Here is a 14,766-nt window from a genome sequence, read left to right on the forward strand (position 1 = left end):
TTGCCTGGCTTCAAGCCCATGAGAATTTCACCGGCAAGCAAATCATACTTTTTTTAACCGGATAGTTAAAAAGCTAACTAAAAGCTACTTACTCGTAGACCCATCATCAAATCGATCGAATTCCCAGTCAGGAGAAATCGCCTCCACCGCCATCGCAGTGCGATTGCTCCACTGATGTTAGCGGTAACCGTTGGAGAAAGTGAACGTGAATCCCATGATTTGCCCCATGACTTCAGGGTGTTTATGGGTAATGTAGTTTTTACAAAATACTGTACAGGCGCAGAGTTTCTAAACCTGTACTGTCTTTGGTACAGGTGTGTTGGGGATACTACTCAAATTGATATATACTGTTGTTTATCATGGACAATTACATATCCATACAACAATGAGAAATATGTTTTTTTTGCCCTAAATGTATATAGCCTATTTTATTGTGTCATGATCATACCGTAGGTTATTTAACACAATGGTATGAGAATATTAGGCCTACCAAAGATCTGTAGCCCCAGAGCGGTGGATGGGTAAAATCACTGGGGAAGCCAAGCCAAGCCAGTAAAAAAGCCATACTACTACCTATGTTGTGATATTTCTGTTGTTTGCTCTATAACCCATTTGTTCATACTCCACCATGATATACAATAAGGCTGTGACCACAAAAAGGCAGGGTTCTACTAAGCTATATGGAATTGTTTTAACAAGGTCATACCAAGGATCATTTAGCTATTTGATTTAGAACTTGTTTTAATTATTTGATGAAACATTGAATTTGGCCTTACTGCTATTAGCCCATACAAACACATTGAATAACAGATTCACTACATGGAACAACAGATAGTCCCCCCAACAAATCTAATAATTATTTACATGTATTTAACCCTCCTGTTGTGTTCTGGTCGATTTGGACCGACTTACAAGTTTTCTCTCTGAAAAATGTAGTTCATTTAATCTGATTGTCATAAGGTTTCATGACTTTGTCCACACAGGGCATCTGAACACACAAAATATATTTGGATGATTTTCATAAAAATTTGGGGTGTTTTATTTAACTTTTGTACACCTGTGGTTTTCCTGGTCAAAAATGACCGGTCATTAGAAATAAATGGTTGAGACTACAATTAGTGTATAAAATATACACGTGCATGTGTTTGAGCACACACACACACCTCACTCCCTTTCTTGGCTTCCATGGCAACCCCCACGGGAATCTTTCCCCAATAGAATCTTTCCCCCACGGGAACCACACCTGTTGGCATTCTCACAAACAATCACAACATTGTTTCAATACTATATAGAACTTTTCTCGCAGCTCTGGTAAATTAAGCTTTTTTGAGGCCTTGCTCACAATTCATTCTGTGGCAGCACAATGACCAAACGATATACTGTATGTGAGTCTCTTGATCATATCTTTGATCATGACACTGGTGAGGAGGAGAGAGACCAGGAACCTGACAGTGAAGATGCTTTTCTCGCAGCTCTGGTATCCTCAAAAACGAGATGTATGAGCTCAGGTCAATGAGGCCTACAGGCCATAAATAGCAAATAGAAGTTCAAAACTTGTAATGTTCACAAGAACTTAAGTTGATAAAAAGATCTAACACAACATTAGGTGATAATATATGTATTATTATGGATTTATAATCAGCTATAATGGGGCGGTCATTTTGGACCAGGAACACAGAATTAATTAGCATGAAACGAACACAACAGGAGAGTTAAACCCGTATTTTTGTCACTAAACTATCTCCATATATACTTCCATTCATTTTTTTAACTGGTATAGGGGAACCTTCAGACGTCTTCTGGGGCATCCTAGAGCAAAACAACCGACACGTAGATGTTCGTGAGAGACTCATCTTTCCAGAGACACGTACAAACTAATAGTTTGTAGGCCAATCTGTTGGGATACTTCAGACGTTTTAGTGAGAAGACCGATTTGATTTTCGGGATGGCTCTAGCTCTGCCACCTTTCACCCCAGGTGCGGAAGTGCAATATCGGCGGATGCGATGGATTGAGACGCATCAATCTCTATTTTAAATTGACAGATTCTGATGTGGATTGTTTTATTATGCTAATTATATTTCTAAGGGGCCGCGGAAATTGACTCTAGGGGGATTTATTATTAACTACCGGTAACTCCTCTCATTACTTTGTCTGTCATAACAGTGTTGACCTCACCAGGTGGCATACATTTATTTTGGAACAACATCACCATGTGGAAAGAGAATTGTGTGTGTGTGTGTGTGTGTGTGTGTGTGTGTGTGTGTGTGTGTGTGTCTGTGTGCAAGAATACCCCCTCCTGGACATTATGGGCATGTGCATCTTGGTTGTTTATTTGTTTGGTGGCTCCGAGTCGCCTAGCCCTCACCCATCCTCACCTCTCTCCCCCCTCACGTCAGAGACCGATAGATTGTGGCCTTAGCCAATCATTTAGTAGCCATGCACCTCACCCTTGTGCGTGCCCTAAGTTCTGTTTCTAGATTCCTATTGGTCAGTTAGATCAATCCATGCTCTAACGAGGGTATAAATATAGGCCTCAGTTCTTGACATATTTTTGTTTCCTCCTGGTGTTGTACTTGTGATTATTGTCTGCTATAATTAGTCACACTTTTCTAATGCTTATTAATCATCTATTGCGTTCCTAATACCGTCATTTTCTCTCATGTATTACTGTGTAATACAGTCCTATTACTGCGTAATAGTCCACTATTTTCTATACAGTGCTTTACTCCTGCTATTTTTGTTGTTGTTGCTTATTATCATTAATCCATTCATACTGTTCTATTCAGTGGTACTCTTCTCTGCTATTAGGTTTGTGATCACATATTCATTCCTATTTCTATTCCTGTGTAGATCATTCCAATCCACATTATATCAATAAAGTCCCCTGTTTGGAATACTCTGGAGGTTGCATCATCCCTCTGATAGGCGATTGCTGTCAGTGAACCACAGACCAGCTCAATCAGGAGGGATTTCCTCACATTGTGTCTGTGTGAGTGAGTGAAAGAGAGAGAGCAATGAAATAGCTATGAAGGAGCTTCAGCCATTCAGGGAGGAGGAAAATAACTCATGGACAGAATAAGCAGAGTGAAGGAGTATCTACTTCTCCAAAATCTATTTCTTCGTCTCTCGTATCTCTAATATGCTATGGTTTCACACTTTAGGTAAGTCACCTGTTTCTCTTAACGTACTGCCACTTGGAACTTGTGTTTTTCTCTCTACAGTTGGTGTGTTTACATGTTTTCATCTTCAGACCAAATGTGTGGATAACTGCTAATTACTTACAGAATAACAAGCCATTGATTTGGTCAATCTCACTCAATTCCAGATAGATGCACAGTCACTTTGAATACTTCCTGGTGAATTGTCTGCCGTTTTCAGATGTACAGTGCTGGATACGACGAGATATTTCTATGCAATTTGGACTTACCAGATAATGAATTAAATGTCTCCCTTAAGTTGTTTGGTAATTGTGTGACTGCTAGCACCATGAGGCCTCACATTGTTTCCATGTCTGACAAGGGGCGGCTTTGTGATGGCATGGAAAACCCCTGAGTATGTGGGAGAATACCTAATGAATTAAACCATACAAGCATCAGATGTTACGCATTTGCCGTGCTATAGCCATGACTCTCTTGCATGCTTGTCTGTCTTATATGCTCACGTGTAGAGATGGCATGTATCTTAGTCATTTATCTGTGTCTGTACGTCACAGGTGTGTTAAATTACACACTAAGCCTACCTTTGCCACACCTCTTACACAGCAACAAGTGAATTTATTGTTTACATTTTTTTGCCAGTAGTTCATGACTAGTACCATGAGTGTTCAGTGATAACATCAATATCAAGGATGATATATACTTTAACTGTCTAATTACCTCCTGCTGGTTTTCTTTGACCCAGTCATATCAACTTACCCTTTCTTCGGAGTAGCAGAAGTGTCTAACTCCCTCAGGACACATCATTGTTCTGATGGCCAACACTGGGCCACAGGATGACCAACTGGCCCAGAGTGACAGTGTGGGTGCAGGAAAACACAACAGGCACCACTATGGGTCCTGCACAGCCCCAGATGCACAACATCCAGGGGGTCACCAACAACTCCCAAATAGAGCTCAGTCCCCATCCAACAGCAACACCTTTAATGAACTCTGTCCATACACAGAGACAGACCCACTTTTACCCAATGTACACATGCCTGGCTCCAAGGTCAATGAAGTTATGGAGAAGGACCCAGAGGATTGTAGTGCTCAGGATGGTGTCAGAGAGATGCCCAGTGAGTCTGTCAGGTCCATGGTTCTGCAGATACTGGTGCCCTTCCTACTGGCTGGACTGGGGACAGTGTCAGCTGGGATGTTACTGGACATAGTTCAGGTGAGGTACTGATAAATTGCACGGTCTCTGTATTTGTTTATCTACTGCATGGTATGTTCATGTATGTTGATTCTGTTGCATTGTGTGTTGGTCTGTCTAGTTTTTCGGGTGTTGGTGTGTCCACTGCATCATGCGTCAGTCTATTGCATTATATTTTGGTGTATTATTCCACTGTGTGTTGTTGTGGCAGCATTGGGAGGTGTTCCAGAGAGTCACAGAGATCTTCATCCTAGTGCCTGCTCTACTGGGCCTGAAAGGAAACCTGGAGATGACCCTGGCCTCCAGACTTTCAACAGCAGTGAGTACACACATAAACACACACAATTAATCCATACACCAACATATTTTTACATTTTAGTCATTTAGCAGACGCTCTTATCCAGAGCGACTTACAGTAGTGAATGCATACATTTCATAATTTTTTTTCTCCCTGTGCTGGCCCCCCGTGGGAATCGAACCCACAACCCTGGCGTTTTAAACACCATGCTCTACCAACTGAGCTACAGGGAAGGCTAACACAGTGGGAAGCCCATTCCTTACATTGTTTCTCTCTTGTATTGTGAGTTCTCTGTCCCTGTGTGAAAGTCCTCACCCGCCTGTGAAGAAAATAGCACTGCACAACTCCCTGCAGTACAAGACTGGACTAATCTGACTACAACCTATACTGCATATATGACTCTGAATCTACCCTCCCTAACCGTGTATTGTGCATACAGGATGTGTGGTGTGTTATTGGACTTTTGACCACCGACTTAACAATCTGCTGACTGGCATGAGAGCATTTTTTGCTTCTGATTCTAGAATGCCTGTTACGCTCTAGTAACTGACACTCTCCCACTCATCATTCATACAGTATGAATATGGGTGTTAATAAGTTTATGATGAGCGAGAAAGATCAATCCCATTTATTTTTAAACCCCTTTTTATATCAGCAGTTTTCACAAAGTGCTTATGCAGAAACCCAGCCTAAAACTCCAAAGAGCAAGCAATGCAGGTGTAGAAGCATGGTGGCTAGGAAAAAATCCCTAGAAAGGCAGGAACCAAGGAAGAAACCTAGAGAGGAACCAGGCTCTGAGTGGTGGCCAGTCCTCTTCTGCCTGTGCCGGGTGGAGATTATAAGAGTACTTGACCATTAAGGCCAGATCATTATTCAAGATGTTCAAACGTTCATAGATGACCAGCAGGGTCAGAAAGAGAGAGAGAGAATTTGAGGGAGCATACCTACGATCACACAGGACACCAGATAAGACAGGAGAATTACACCAGATAGGACAGACTGACCCTAGCCCCCCGGCACATAAACTATTGCTGCATAATACTGGGAACTGAGACGGGGGGACACTGTGGCCCTGTTCAAAGTTACCCCCAGACAGGGCCAACCAGGCAGGATATAACCCCACCCACTTTGCCAAAGCACAGCAACCAAAGGGATATCAACAGACCACTAACTGACTACCCTTAGATCGATAGATTGTGACCCTGAGGCTGAGTATAGCTCACAAAGATCTCCCCCACCGCAAGAGCCCAAGGGGGGCGCAAAACCGGACAGGAAGGTCACGTCAGGGACAACCCACTCAAGTCAAGTATAGCGAAAAAAGCCTAGCATGATGTGATGCACCCGTCCTAGGGATGGCATTGGAGAGCGCAAGCAAGCCAATGATTCAGGCCCTATAACAGGGTCAGAGGCAGAGAATCCCAGTGGAGAGAGGGTAGCCGGCCAGGCAAAGACAGCGAGGCTGGTTCGTCACTCCAGTGCCTTGCCGTTCACCTTCGTGTCCCTGGGTCAGACTACACTCAATCATAGGACCTACTCAAGAGATGAGTCTTCAGTAAAGACTTAAAGGTTGAGACCGAGTCTATGTCTCTCACATGGATCGGCAGACCATTCCATAAAAATGTAGCTCTATAGGAAAAAGCCTCCAGCTGTTTGCTTAGAAATTCTAGGAACAATAAGGAGGCCTGCGTCTTGTGACCATAGTGTACGTGTAGGTATGAACGGCAGGACCAAATCATAGAAATAGGTAGGAGCAAGTCCATGTAATTGAAACGAGTGCGCTGAGAGTCGGGAAGCAAGTTCAGGGAGTGAGTGTTTTAATAAATAAATGAAATATGTAACACAAACAACGCACCGACATGAAAACAGAGTCAATAATACCTGAGGAAAGAACCAAGAGGAGTGACAGATATAGGGAAGGTAATCAGGGCAGTGATTTTGTCCAGCTGATTCTGAGGATGCACAGGTGCGCGTAACGATGGTGACAGTTGAGCGCCATAACAAGCAGCCTGGTGACCTAGAGGCCAGAGAGGGAGCACACGTGACAGTAATGCTTTGTAGATTAGCAGTAAAACCTTGAAATCAGCCCTAGCCTTAGCACGAAGCTACTGTAGAGAGACTACCACTGGAGTAATATGATCAAATTTGTGATTTTAGTCGAGACTCTAGCAGCCGTATTTAAAACTATCTGAAGTTTAATAGTGCCTTATCTGGGTAGCCTGAGAGTAGAGCATTTCAGTAGTCTAATCTTGAAGTGACAAAAGCATGGATTAGCTTTTCTGCATAATTCAGATTTTTGCAATGTTACAAAGATGGAAAAAATCTGCTCTTGAAATATTTTGTATTTGTTCATCAAAAGAGAGATCAGGGTCCAGATAAACGCCGAGGTCCTTTACAGTTTTATTTGCGACGACTGCACAACCATTGAGATTCAGCAGATCTCTTTGTTTCTTGGGACCTAGAACTAGCATCTCTGTTTTGCCCGGGTTTAAAAGTAAATCTTTTCCGCCATCCGCTTCTTTATGTCTGAAACACAGGCTTCCAGGAAGCCTGCTTTTCAATGGGCCTGTCCTAGCTGTCAGGCCTAATGAATGGTCATAGTCATGACACAGATATGTTGATGCCTTAGTCAAGACTAAGTAGGGGATTTTTACACTGAGAAAAGATAATAACATTTATGATTTTGTCCTTGTCAGGTGAACGTGGGGGAAATGGAGACAGCCAGAGAGAAATGGAGTTTGATTATTGGGAACCTGGCACTAAAACAGGTAATCTACTTTATGGCTTATACTGTCCAGTGTTCCCAGATTTCTATGAAATATGATCTATAATGAATTACAATATGAGTGAAATGTATTCCTTTCAAAAAATGTTTATTAGTTATGTTAAAAATAAGCTTTTCTTTAAAGAAGGTTCCTCAAACCTTTATTTGTACCTCTTAGCCTTAACAAATGCCTAGTGTCTGGCCCAAAGAGTGTTTTCTTTCTCCAGATGCAAGCCACAGTGCTGGGTCTACTGGCTGCCCTGGCAGCGGTGTTCTTGGGCTGGGTACTGGAGGGATATATGCTTCTCAACCACGCTGCTCTCCTCTGCTCAGCCAGCGTAACTACTGCCTTCCTTGCTTCCTTGCTGCAGGGTAAGGAGACCAGCTAGCCCTGTCCAAACCCTTAACCCACATCACACCTACAGTACCCACATAATGGGTTTTAAGTCACTGCTCAAACAGCTAGCTAGGTATTGACAGGAACGGACGAGCTATCCGTTCCTGTCTATCCCCACTGCACCTCTCATTCTCCTACACAGGTTCATGCATGCCAATTCCTCCATGCAAAGAAGCCCTCTTCAATAGCATCTTAGTGTGAGGCGACAGTCTCTTCATTATAGGGAAGCCCACATAAATAAATACTACATTTTACTACAGAATACTATAGTACTTACTATAGAACTCTATATAATGTTGTAGTAAATTGTAGTATACTGTGTAGAATCCTAGACTCCATACTGTGTAGACTGTAGTATCCCTTGATCATGTAGTGCTTACTATAGACTTTTGTAGTATACTGTAGAATACTATACTACACACTGTAGAATCCCTCGATCACATAGTGCTTACTTTAGAATTGACTGCTAGCTTTGTCAATGCGGTTTTGATTTGAACGTTCTGGCCTTAGGGAGTTCATGCCCTCGATCGTGTAGTGCTTTCTATAGAATTGTGTAGTATACTTGATTGATATATTTTATTTGACTATTTAAAAACAATATAAGCACAAATGTGGATACAATGCATTTAGAAATTTGATGAGAATAATAGAAAAAAGGGGTCCTAGTTCAAACATCAAACATATTACACATTTACAGCTATAGTATACTATAGTCTAAATACAGTAGTATTATATTTATATACCATAGCATTCACTGTAGTGTTTTTGCATACATGACTGTAGCATATTGTAGTAACACCTGCCGACTAGGGTTAGCTAAAATGGCACAACTACAAGACTACCCCAGTTACTGTTTAATTAGGGGAACACCTCAACCAGAACATAAGACACACAGGTTCATGACCTATTGAGTTGGGGCAACAGTTCTGAGAAATTGTAACATCTAAACGTTAGACACAGGTTCTAGACCCATTAAAGGAAAACACTACAGAGGCAGATAAAGAACAAGCAAAGTTTAGTAAAGCGGAGGATTAGGTTTGCTTGTTTGACACAGACAAATAACACACATTAACAAGAGTACACCAACATGACTTCATAGATCTGTTACTTCCACTAGATAGCTTTCTGAAATACAAGAGTGCTTTCACAAGATTACCAAAAACAGTGACAAACAATACTGTACTTCTGATGGTACAAAAAAAAAACAGTTAACCACAGAATTTACATAAACAATAGATATTTTAAAAATACAAATGACTTATTGGAGGGACTGCCGATAAACAGCCTGTACCTCAAACCAGCAACGCTGCTCCAAACAAAGCGACATCAAATAAAAGGCCATTATTGCAGTGGCCTTACATAATGAGCATCATAAATATTGTCACACAGGAAAAAACTCACTGATGGTCAAAGTCAACATATACCATTCAGAACAATCGACTACGCCACAAACATTTCTTCAAGACATCATAGTCACAAAATGATTCCTCACAGAAATAAACCACCAGTAACACCATACAACCTGTACACACAAAGGACATTCACAGTAAAAAGCTCTCACCTGAACATGACCAAGGGGTGCTTTTATACATTTCCTACATGTCCTCCCATAATAAGGGTCCCCAAGGGAAACACTGAGGTTTAGGTGAGGGTTATGGTGATGCCCATCTACTGAGCAGGTGGAGGCAGAGATGCAGTTCAGTTTAAAAGTATTTCTAGATTCAGGTAATGGAGATGATACATGGCAGGGAATGATTGACAGTTGTAGACATGAGGCGCTTGTCTTGAATTGAGACTTGGTTGGCGTTGTATGGTTTATCGAAAAGGACACAAAGGTGCAAATAATAACAGGCAATAACAGCAATGAACATACGTAATTAATGGCAATCACTAGTAAATACTATAGTTACTACAGTCATGTCTCCAAAAACACTATATAATATATAGTCCTGTTTCAAATCAAATTATATTTGTCACATGAGCAGAATACAGTGAAATGCTTACTTACAAGCCATTAACCAACAATGCAGTTTTAAGAAAATTCCCCCCCCCCCAAAAAAGTAAGAGATAAGACTAACAAATAATTAAAGAGCAGCAGTAAATAACAATAGCGGGGCTATATACAGAGTGTACCGGTACAGAGTCAATGTGTCAATGTGTGGGGGCACCGGTGTCGAGGTAATTGAGGTATTTATGTACATGTAGGTAAGATTTTTAAAGTGGCTATGCATAGATAATAACAGAGAGTAGCAGCAGTGTAGGGAATGGGGGGGGGGGAATGCAATTAGTCTGTGTAGCCATTTGATTAGCTGTTCAGGAGTCTTATTATGGCTTGGAAATAGAAGCTGTTTAGAAGCCTCTTGGACCTAGACTTGGCACTCCGGTACCGCTTGCCATGCGGTAGCAGAGAGAACAGTCTATGACTAGGGTGGCTGGAGTCTTTGACAATCTTTAGGGCCTTCCTCTGACACTGCCTGGTATAGAGGTCCTGGATGGCAGGAAGCTTGGCCCCGGTGATGTACTGGGCCGTACACACTACCCTCTGTAGTGCCTTGCGGTCGGAGGCCGAGCAATTGCCATACCAGGCAGTGATGCAACCCGTCAGGATGCTCTTGATGGTGCAGCTGTAAAACCTTTTGAGGATCTGAGGACCCATGCCAAATCTTTTCAGTCTCCTGAGGGGGAATAGGTTTTGCCGTGCCCTCTTCACTTTTCACTGTATGTATAAGTGGGTAACCTGTACAGATGTGAGGTGTAATATGGAATTTTTTTTTTTTTTTTTGCATAACTCACTCCCCCTGAGAGAGTGGGGTCACGGACGATCAGCCATTATTGACGGCGACCCTGGAGCAATTAGAGTTAATTGCCTTTCTCAAGGGCAAGTGGCCCAACACTCCTTACCGCCAGGCTACCTGCTGTCCTACAGTGAACACTACAGTAAAGTCTGCAAAAACCGTACAGTGAATACTATAGTATATAAATATAGTAATATTACAGTATTTAGACCATAGTATACCCTAGTATTTTTTTTCTACATACACTACCATAACCTCTCTCTGAGGCACCTTATCTCTTACTCATCCATTTACATGTACAATTATTCCAACTTAATTGCAATACTGTACACTTCTGCTGTATTCCTGGAAAAGCCTGAAAGTTCTTTCTATTTGAGACGTACAGAATATAATCATCAGAGACCAGGAAGCTTAGCTACAACTGACATTGTAGGTTTCTTCCGTATCAGACCTTTTTGTTGCAAAACCATTTTGTTATGACTCAAATAAAACCAATGCTTGGGATCTGAAAGGCAGACCTGACTCTGTAAGGCAGAGCTTGTGATCTAGCTAGGACACCCAAATGAATTATTCATGTGGTTCATTTTCATTGGAATGATGGGTACTGATCGGTCCACAGAATAACATGCTATTTTATCTGCCTTGGAATGTAAATATGTATCAACTAATTCAACTTGACCATCTGTGTTTACAGATACTTGATTTGCATTTACCACTTGATAAAAGCAGAAGTGAATAATACCACTGTAGGCCATTACAGTCCCTTGTCCCTTCCCCCAGTCTGACGCTTCTCCCAGCTGTCACCACATTGCTTTCATCTGTGCAACTCTTGGCTGCTCAATTCATCCACCTTGGTTGGAGAGTTGTGCAACTCTGAACAGTAGCCTGAATCTGACTCGACTGTGTTGTTTTCTCCCAGGGATCATCATGGTGGGAGTGATCATCGGCTCCAAGAGGATTGGCATCAACCCAGACAACGTGGCCACGCCCATCGCTGCCAGCTTCGGTGACCTCATCACCTTGGCCATCCTGGCCTGCCTGAGCCAGGGGCTCTATGAATGCATAGGTGTGAATCAAGAGGTTTAGCTTTAGGCCACTAGGGGGCAGTCTGGGCCCATTTACTGGAATGTCATAGCTTGACAGATGAGTCAACTGTAAATGTAGCTATCAACTGTATTTGTTTAGCTAGTGTGTGTCTGCTCCTTTCCCTGTCTCCACACAGAGTTGTATCCCTATGTGTCGTACCTGGTGTGTCTGTTCTTCCTCGGACTGACCCCTCTGTGGGTGGTCGTCTCCTCCAGAAACCCAGCAAGTCGCATTCTACTCTACACAGGCTGGGAACCAATCATCACTGCCATGGTCATCAGCAGGTCTGCTTCCCTGTTCCGTGCCCCTGAAGTCCAGTCACAGCATTCAAATGGAAATACCATCCTTTAATAAGTATTTTTCTCTAGTATCGGAGGACTCATCTTGGACACAACTGTATCAGACCCGAACATGGTGGGAATGATAGTCTACACGCCAGTTATGAATGGTGAGACAAGGATCTGGAGTTTTAGAAGCATACATTTAGGAACCTTCAAGAAAATGGTAAGTCACAAGATCTCTCCAAATGTATGATCATTGTGTATTCTTCATCTCAATCTAGGTATTGGGGGGAACCTGGCTGCCATCCAGTCCAGTCGTATAGCCACTGATCTGTACCACCACTGCCCACCGAGGCAGGTGCCTGAGGATCGCAGGAGCTGCTACAACCCCTGCAGGACCTTCTGTGGCTCAGGTAATGACACACACATGTAGACAGGCTCATGCACATGACCAGTCTCTTTAACATACCTGTGAACACGAAAGGAATGAAATGTTCTGTTGTCAGGTGTATTCTATCTGTCAGTTAACCATATCTACCTCTGACAGGAGCCAATCATCGCTCTTCCCAGGTGCTGCTCCTGTTGGTCGTACCGGGTCACCTGATCTTCCTGTACACAATCCACTTGATGAAGGGCAGCACGTCTCCCACACCTGTCTTCATCACCTTCTTCCTAGCTGTAGCCCTCCTACAGGTAAATCAGGAAGCAAGAAAGATCAGTTAGGTCAATGTCTGTGTCTCAGTAGTCATAAGTGGATTCTTTCTCCTCTGCTCCTTCATTAACACTGATACTATAATTAAACAATAAGGGCCAAGGGGGTGTGGTATACGGCCAATATACCACGACTAAAGGCTGTTCTTATGCACGACGTGACACGGAGTGCCTGGACACAGCCTTTAGCCATGGTATATTGGCCATATATCACACCTCCGAGGTGCCTTATTGCTATTATAAACTGGTTACCAACGTAATTAAAGCAGTAAAAATAAATGTTTTGTCATAACCATGGTTTTGTTCTCATATACCACTACTAACAGCCAATCAGCATTCAGGGCTCGAACCACCCAGTTTATAATAAAGGGCTGAATCTTTCTCTCTCCCTTCTATTAGGTCTTCACACTGCTATGTATTGCTGACTGGATGATCCCTTGTCTGTGGCGGATGGGCAAAGACCCTGACAGTTACTCCATCCCCTACCTCACTGCTCTGGCGGATCTATTGGGCACAGCCCTCCTGGTTCTGGCCTTCTTCATGCTCTGGCTCGTAGGGGAGCAGGTTCCCACTGGAGACTGACACCCTGGGTGCTTCATATTCTCCCATTCTCCTTTCATTATGCCTGGGTGAAAGCAGACATTTAAACTGCTTTCACCAATCCAGCCCTATTGGATCTGTGATTGTTTTAAAGTAAGGTTGGATGCATTCAAGCAAGGCCTGAGATAACGCAAGGCCTTAGGAAAAAGCAGGTGGCTCTACTAAAATCTTTCAGCAAAATTATTTTAATTTCAGGGTTTCTTTCTCAAAGGGGATCTGTGTCCGACCCCGTTTGAAATGTTTCTGCTGAATTTCCTCACCAGCTGAGGTACTTCAAAAGGCATTTTGGATATTGTGTCAAGAAATTCTGTGCCAACGAAAATGAGGGTGATGTACATTTGGTTCAATATTGTGGGCAGGCAGCATTTTAATTGTAACAATGTAATATACAAATATGTTTTCTAAACTGTCTGTTATAGAATATAATTTCCTTTAAACTACATACATGGGTGAGTTTTCACAATGTGAATCAATAATATTGCAGTGTTACTTATTGTGTGACTGTTGTTGTATGTTATTACATTGTTTTGTGAGAGTTGAGAATGAGTCCAACCTGTCTAATAAAGAAAAATGATTTCATTTTGTTGATATTTAATAGGTCATTTCCTCTCTCCTGCATATAGTTTAACATACAATAGTTGTTTCTGTCCCTGCAGGTGCATCTGTCTGATGAGTAGTCTACCTTTCAGGTACAAGTGGAGACAGTACTCTATTGTCACCAACAAACTAGAATGGTCCAAACACACAAAGACAGTCGTGAAGAGGGCACGACAAAGCCTATTCCCCCTCAGGAAACTAAAAAGATTTGTCATTGGTCCTGAGATCCTCAAAAGGTTCTACAGCTGCAACATCGAGAGCATCCTGACTGGTTGCATCACTGCCTGGTACGGCAATTGCTTGGCCTCCGACCGCAAGGCACTACAGAGGGTAGTGCTTTCGGCCCAGCACATCACTGGGGCAAAGCTGCCTGCCATCCAGGACCTCTACACCAGGCGGTGTCATGTCAGAGGAAGGCCCTAAAAATTGTCAGACCCCAGCCACCCCAGTCATAGACTGTTCTCTCTACTACCGCATGGCAAGCGGTACCGGAGTGCCAAGCCTAGGACAAAAAGGCTTCAACAGTCGTCGTCCCCCCCCCCCCCCCTGAAAACTCCTGAAAAGGTCATCAAATGGCTACCCGGACTATTTGTATTGTGTGCAAATAGCCTGACCAACCAGTGCTCCCGCACATTGGCTAACCACCCGCCAACCCCTCTTTTACGCTACTGCTACTCTCTGTTCATCATATATGCATAGTCACTTTAACCATATCTACATGTACATACTACCTCAAATCAGCCTGACTAACCGGTGTCTGTATGTAGCCTCGCTACTGTTTTCCACTGTCTTACTACTGTTGTTTTTATTTCTTTACTTATCTTTTGTTCACCTAATACCTTTTTGCACTAGTGGTTAGAGCCTGTAAGTAAGCATTTCACTAAGGTCT

General features: G+C 42.7%; 2 protein-coding genes and 1 non-coding gene across 4 annotated transcripts in view; 1 reads left to right on the forward strand and 2 right to left on the reverse strand.

Moving 5' to 3' along the window:
- Positions 1-223, reverse strand: part of washc4 (WASH complex subunit 4) — a 21,523-nt gene extending 21,300 nt beyond the window's left edge. Inside the window, exon 1 of the mRNA XM_029751457.1 lies at positions 93-223. Within this exon, the coding sequence (XP_029607317.1) occupies positions 93-153 (61 nt within the window). The 5' untranslated portion in view covers positions 154-223. The remainder of the gene's footprint in view (positions 1-92) is intronic.
- slc41a2a (solute carrier family 41 member 2a) overlaps positions 1-13,859 on the forward strand; it is a 14,398-nt gene extending 539 nt beyond the window's left edge. Inside the window, exons 2-12 of one of the 2 annotated variants that reach the window (XM_029751458.1) lie at positions 2,852-3,162; positions 3,902-4,372; positions 4,563-4,670; positions 7,343-7,414; positions 7,638-7,782; positions 11,522-11,668; positions 11,825-11,972; positions 12,057-12,136; positions 12,251-12,382; positions 12,517-12,662; positions 13,080-13,859. In XM_029751458.1, the coding sequence (XP_029607318.1) occupies positions 3,971-4,372; positions 4,563-4,670; positions 7,343-7,414; positions 7,638-7,782; positions 11,522-11,668; positions 11,825-11,972; positions 12,057-12,136; positions 12,251-12,382; positions 12,517-12,662; positions 13,080-13,262 (1,563 nt within the window). In that variant the 5' untranslated portion in view covers positions 2,852-3,162; positions 3,902-3,970 and the 3' untranslated portion in view covers positions 13,263-13,859. Of the gene's footprint in view, positions 1-2,851; positions 3,163-3,901; positions 4,373-4,562; positions 4,671-7,342; positions 7,415-7,637; positions 7,783-11,521; positions 11,669-11,824; positions 11,973-12,056; positions 12,137-12,250; positions 12,383-12,516; positions 12,663-13,079 lie in introns of those variants that run through there. The other variant, XM_029751459.1, reaches the window with a different exon arrangement.
- trnal-uaa (transfer RNA leucine (anticodon UAA)) lies at positions 4,810-4,885 on the reverse strand. Its single transcript has one exon. It is a non-coding gene; the product is annotated as a tRNA-Leu (tRNA).
- Positions 13,860-14,766: the final 907 nt, after the last annotated feature.

The sequence above is a fragment of the Salmo trutta genome, chromosome 4 (assembly GCF_901001165.1).
Source record: "Salmo trutta chromosome 4, fSalTru1.1, whole genome shotgun sequence".
In the NCBI taxonomy this organism is placed as follows: Eukaryota; Metazoa; Chordata; class Actinopteri; order Salmoniformes; family Salmonidae; genus Salmo; species Salmo trutta.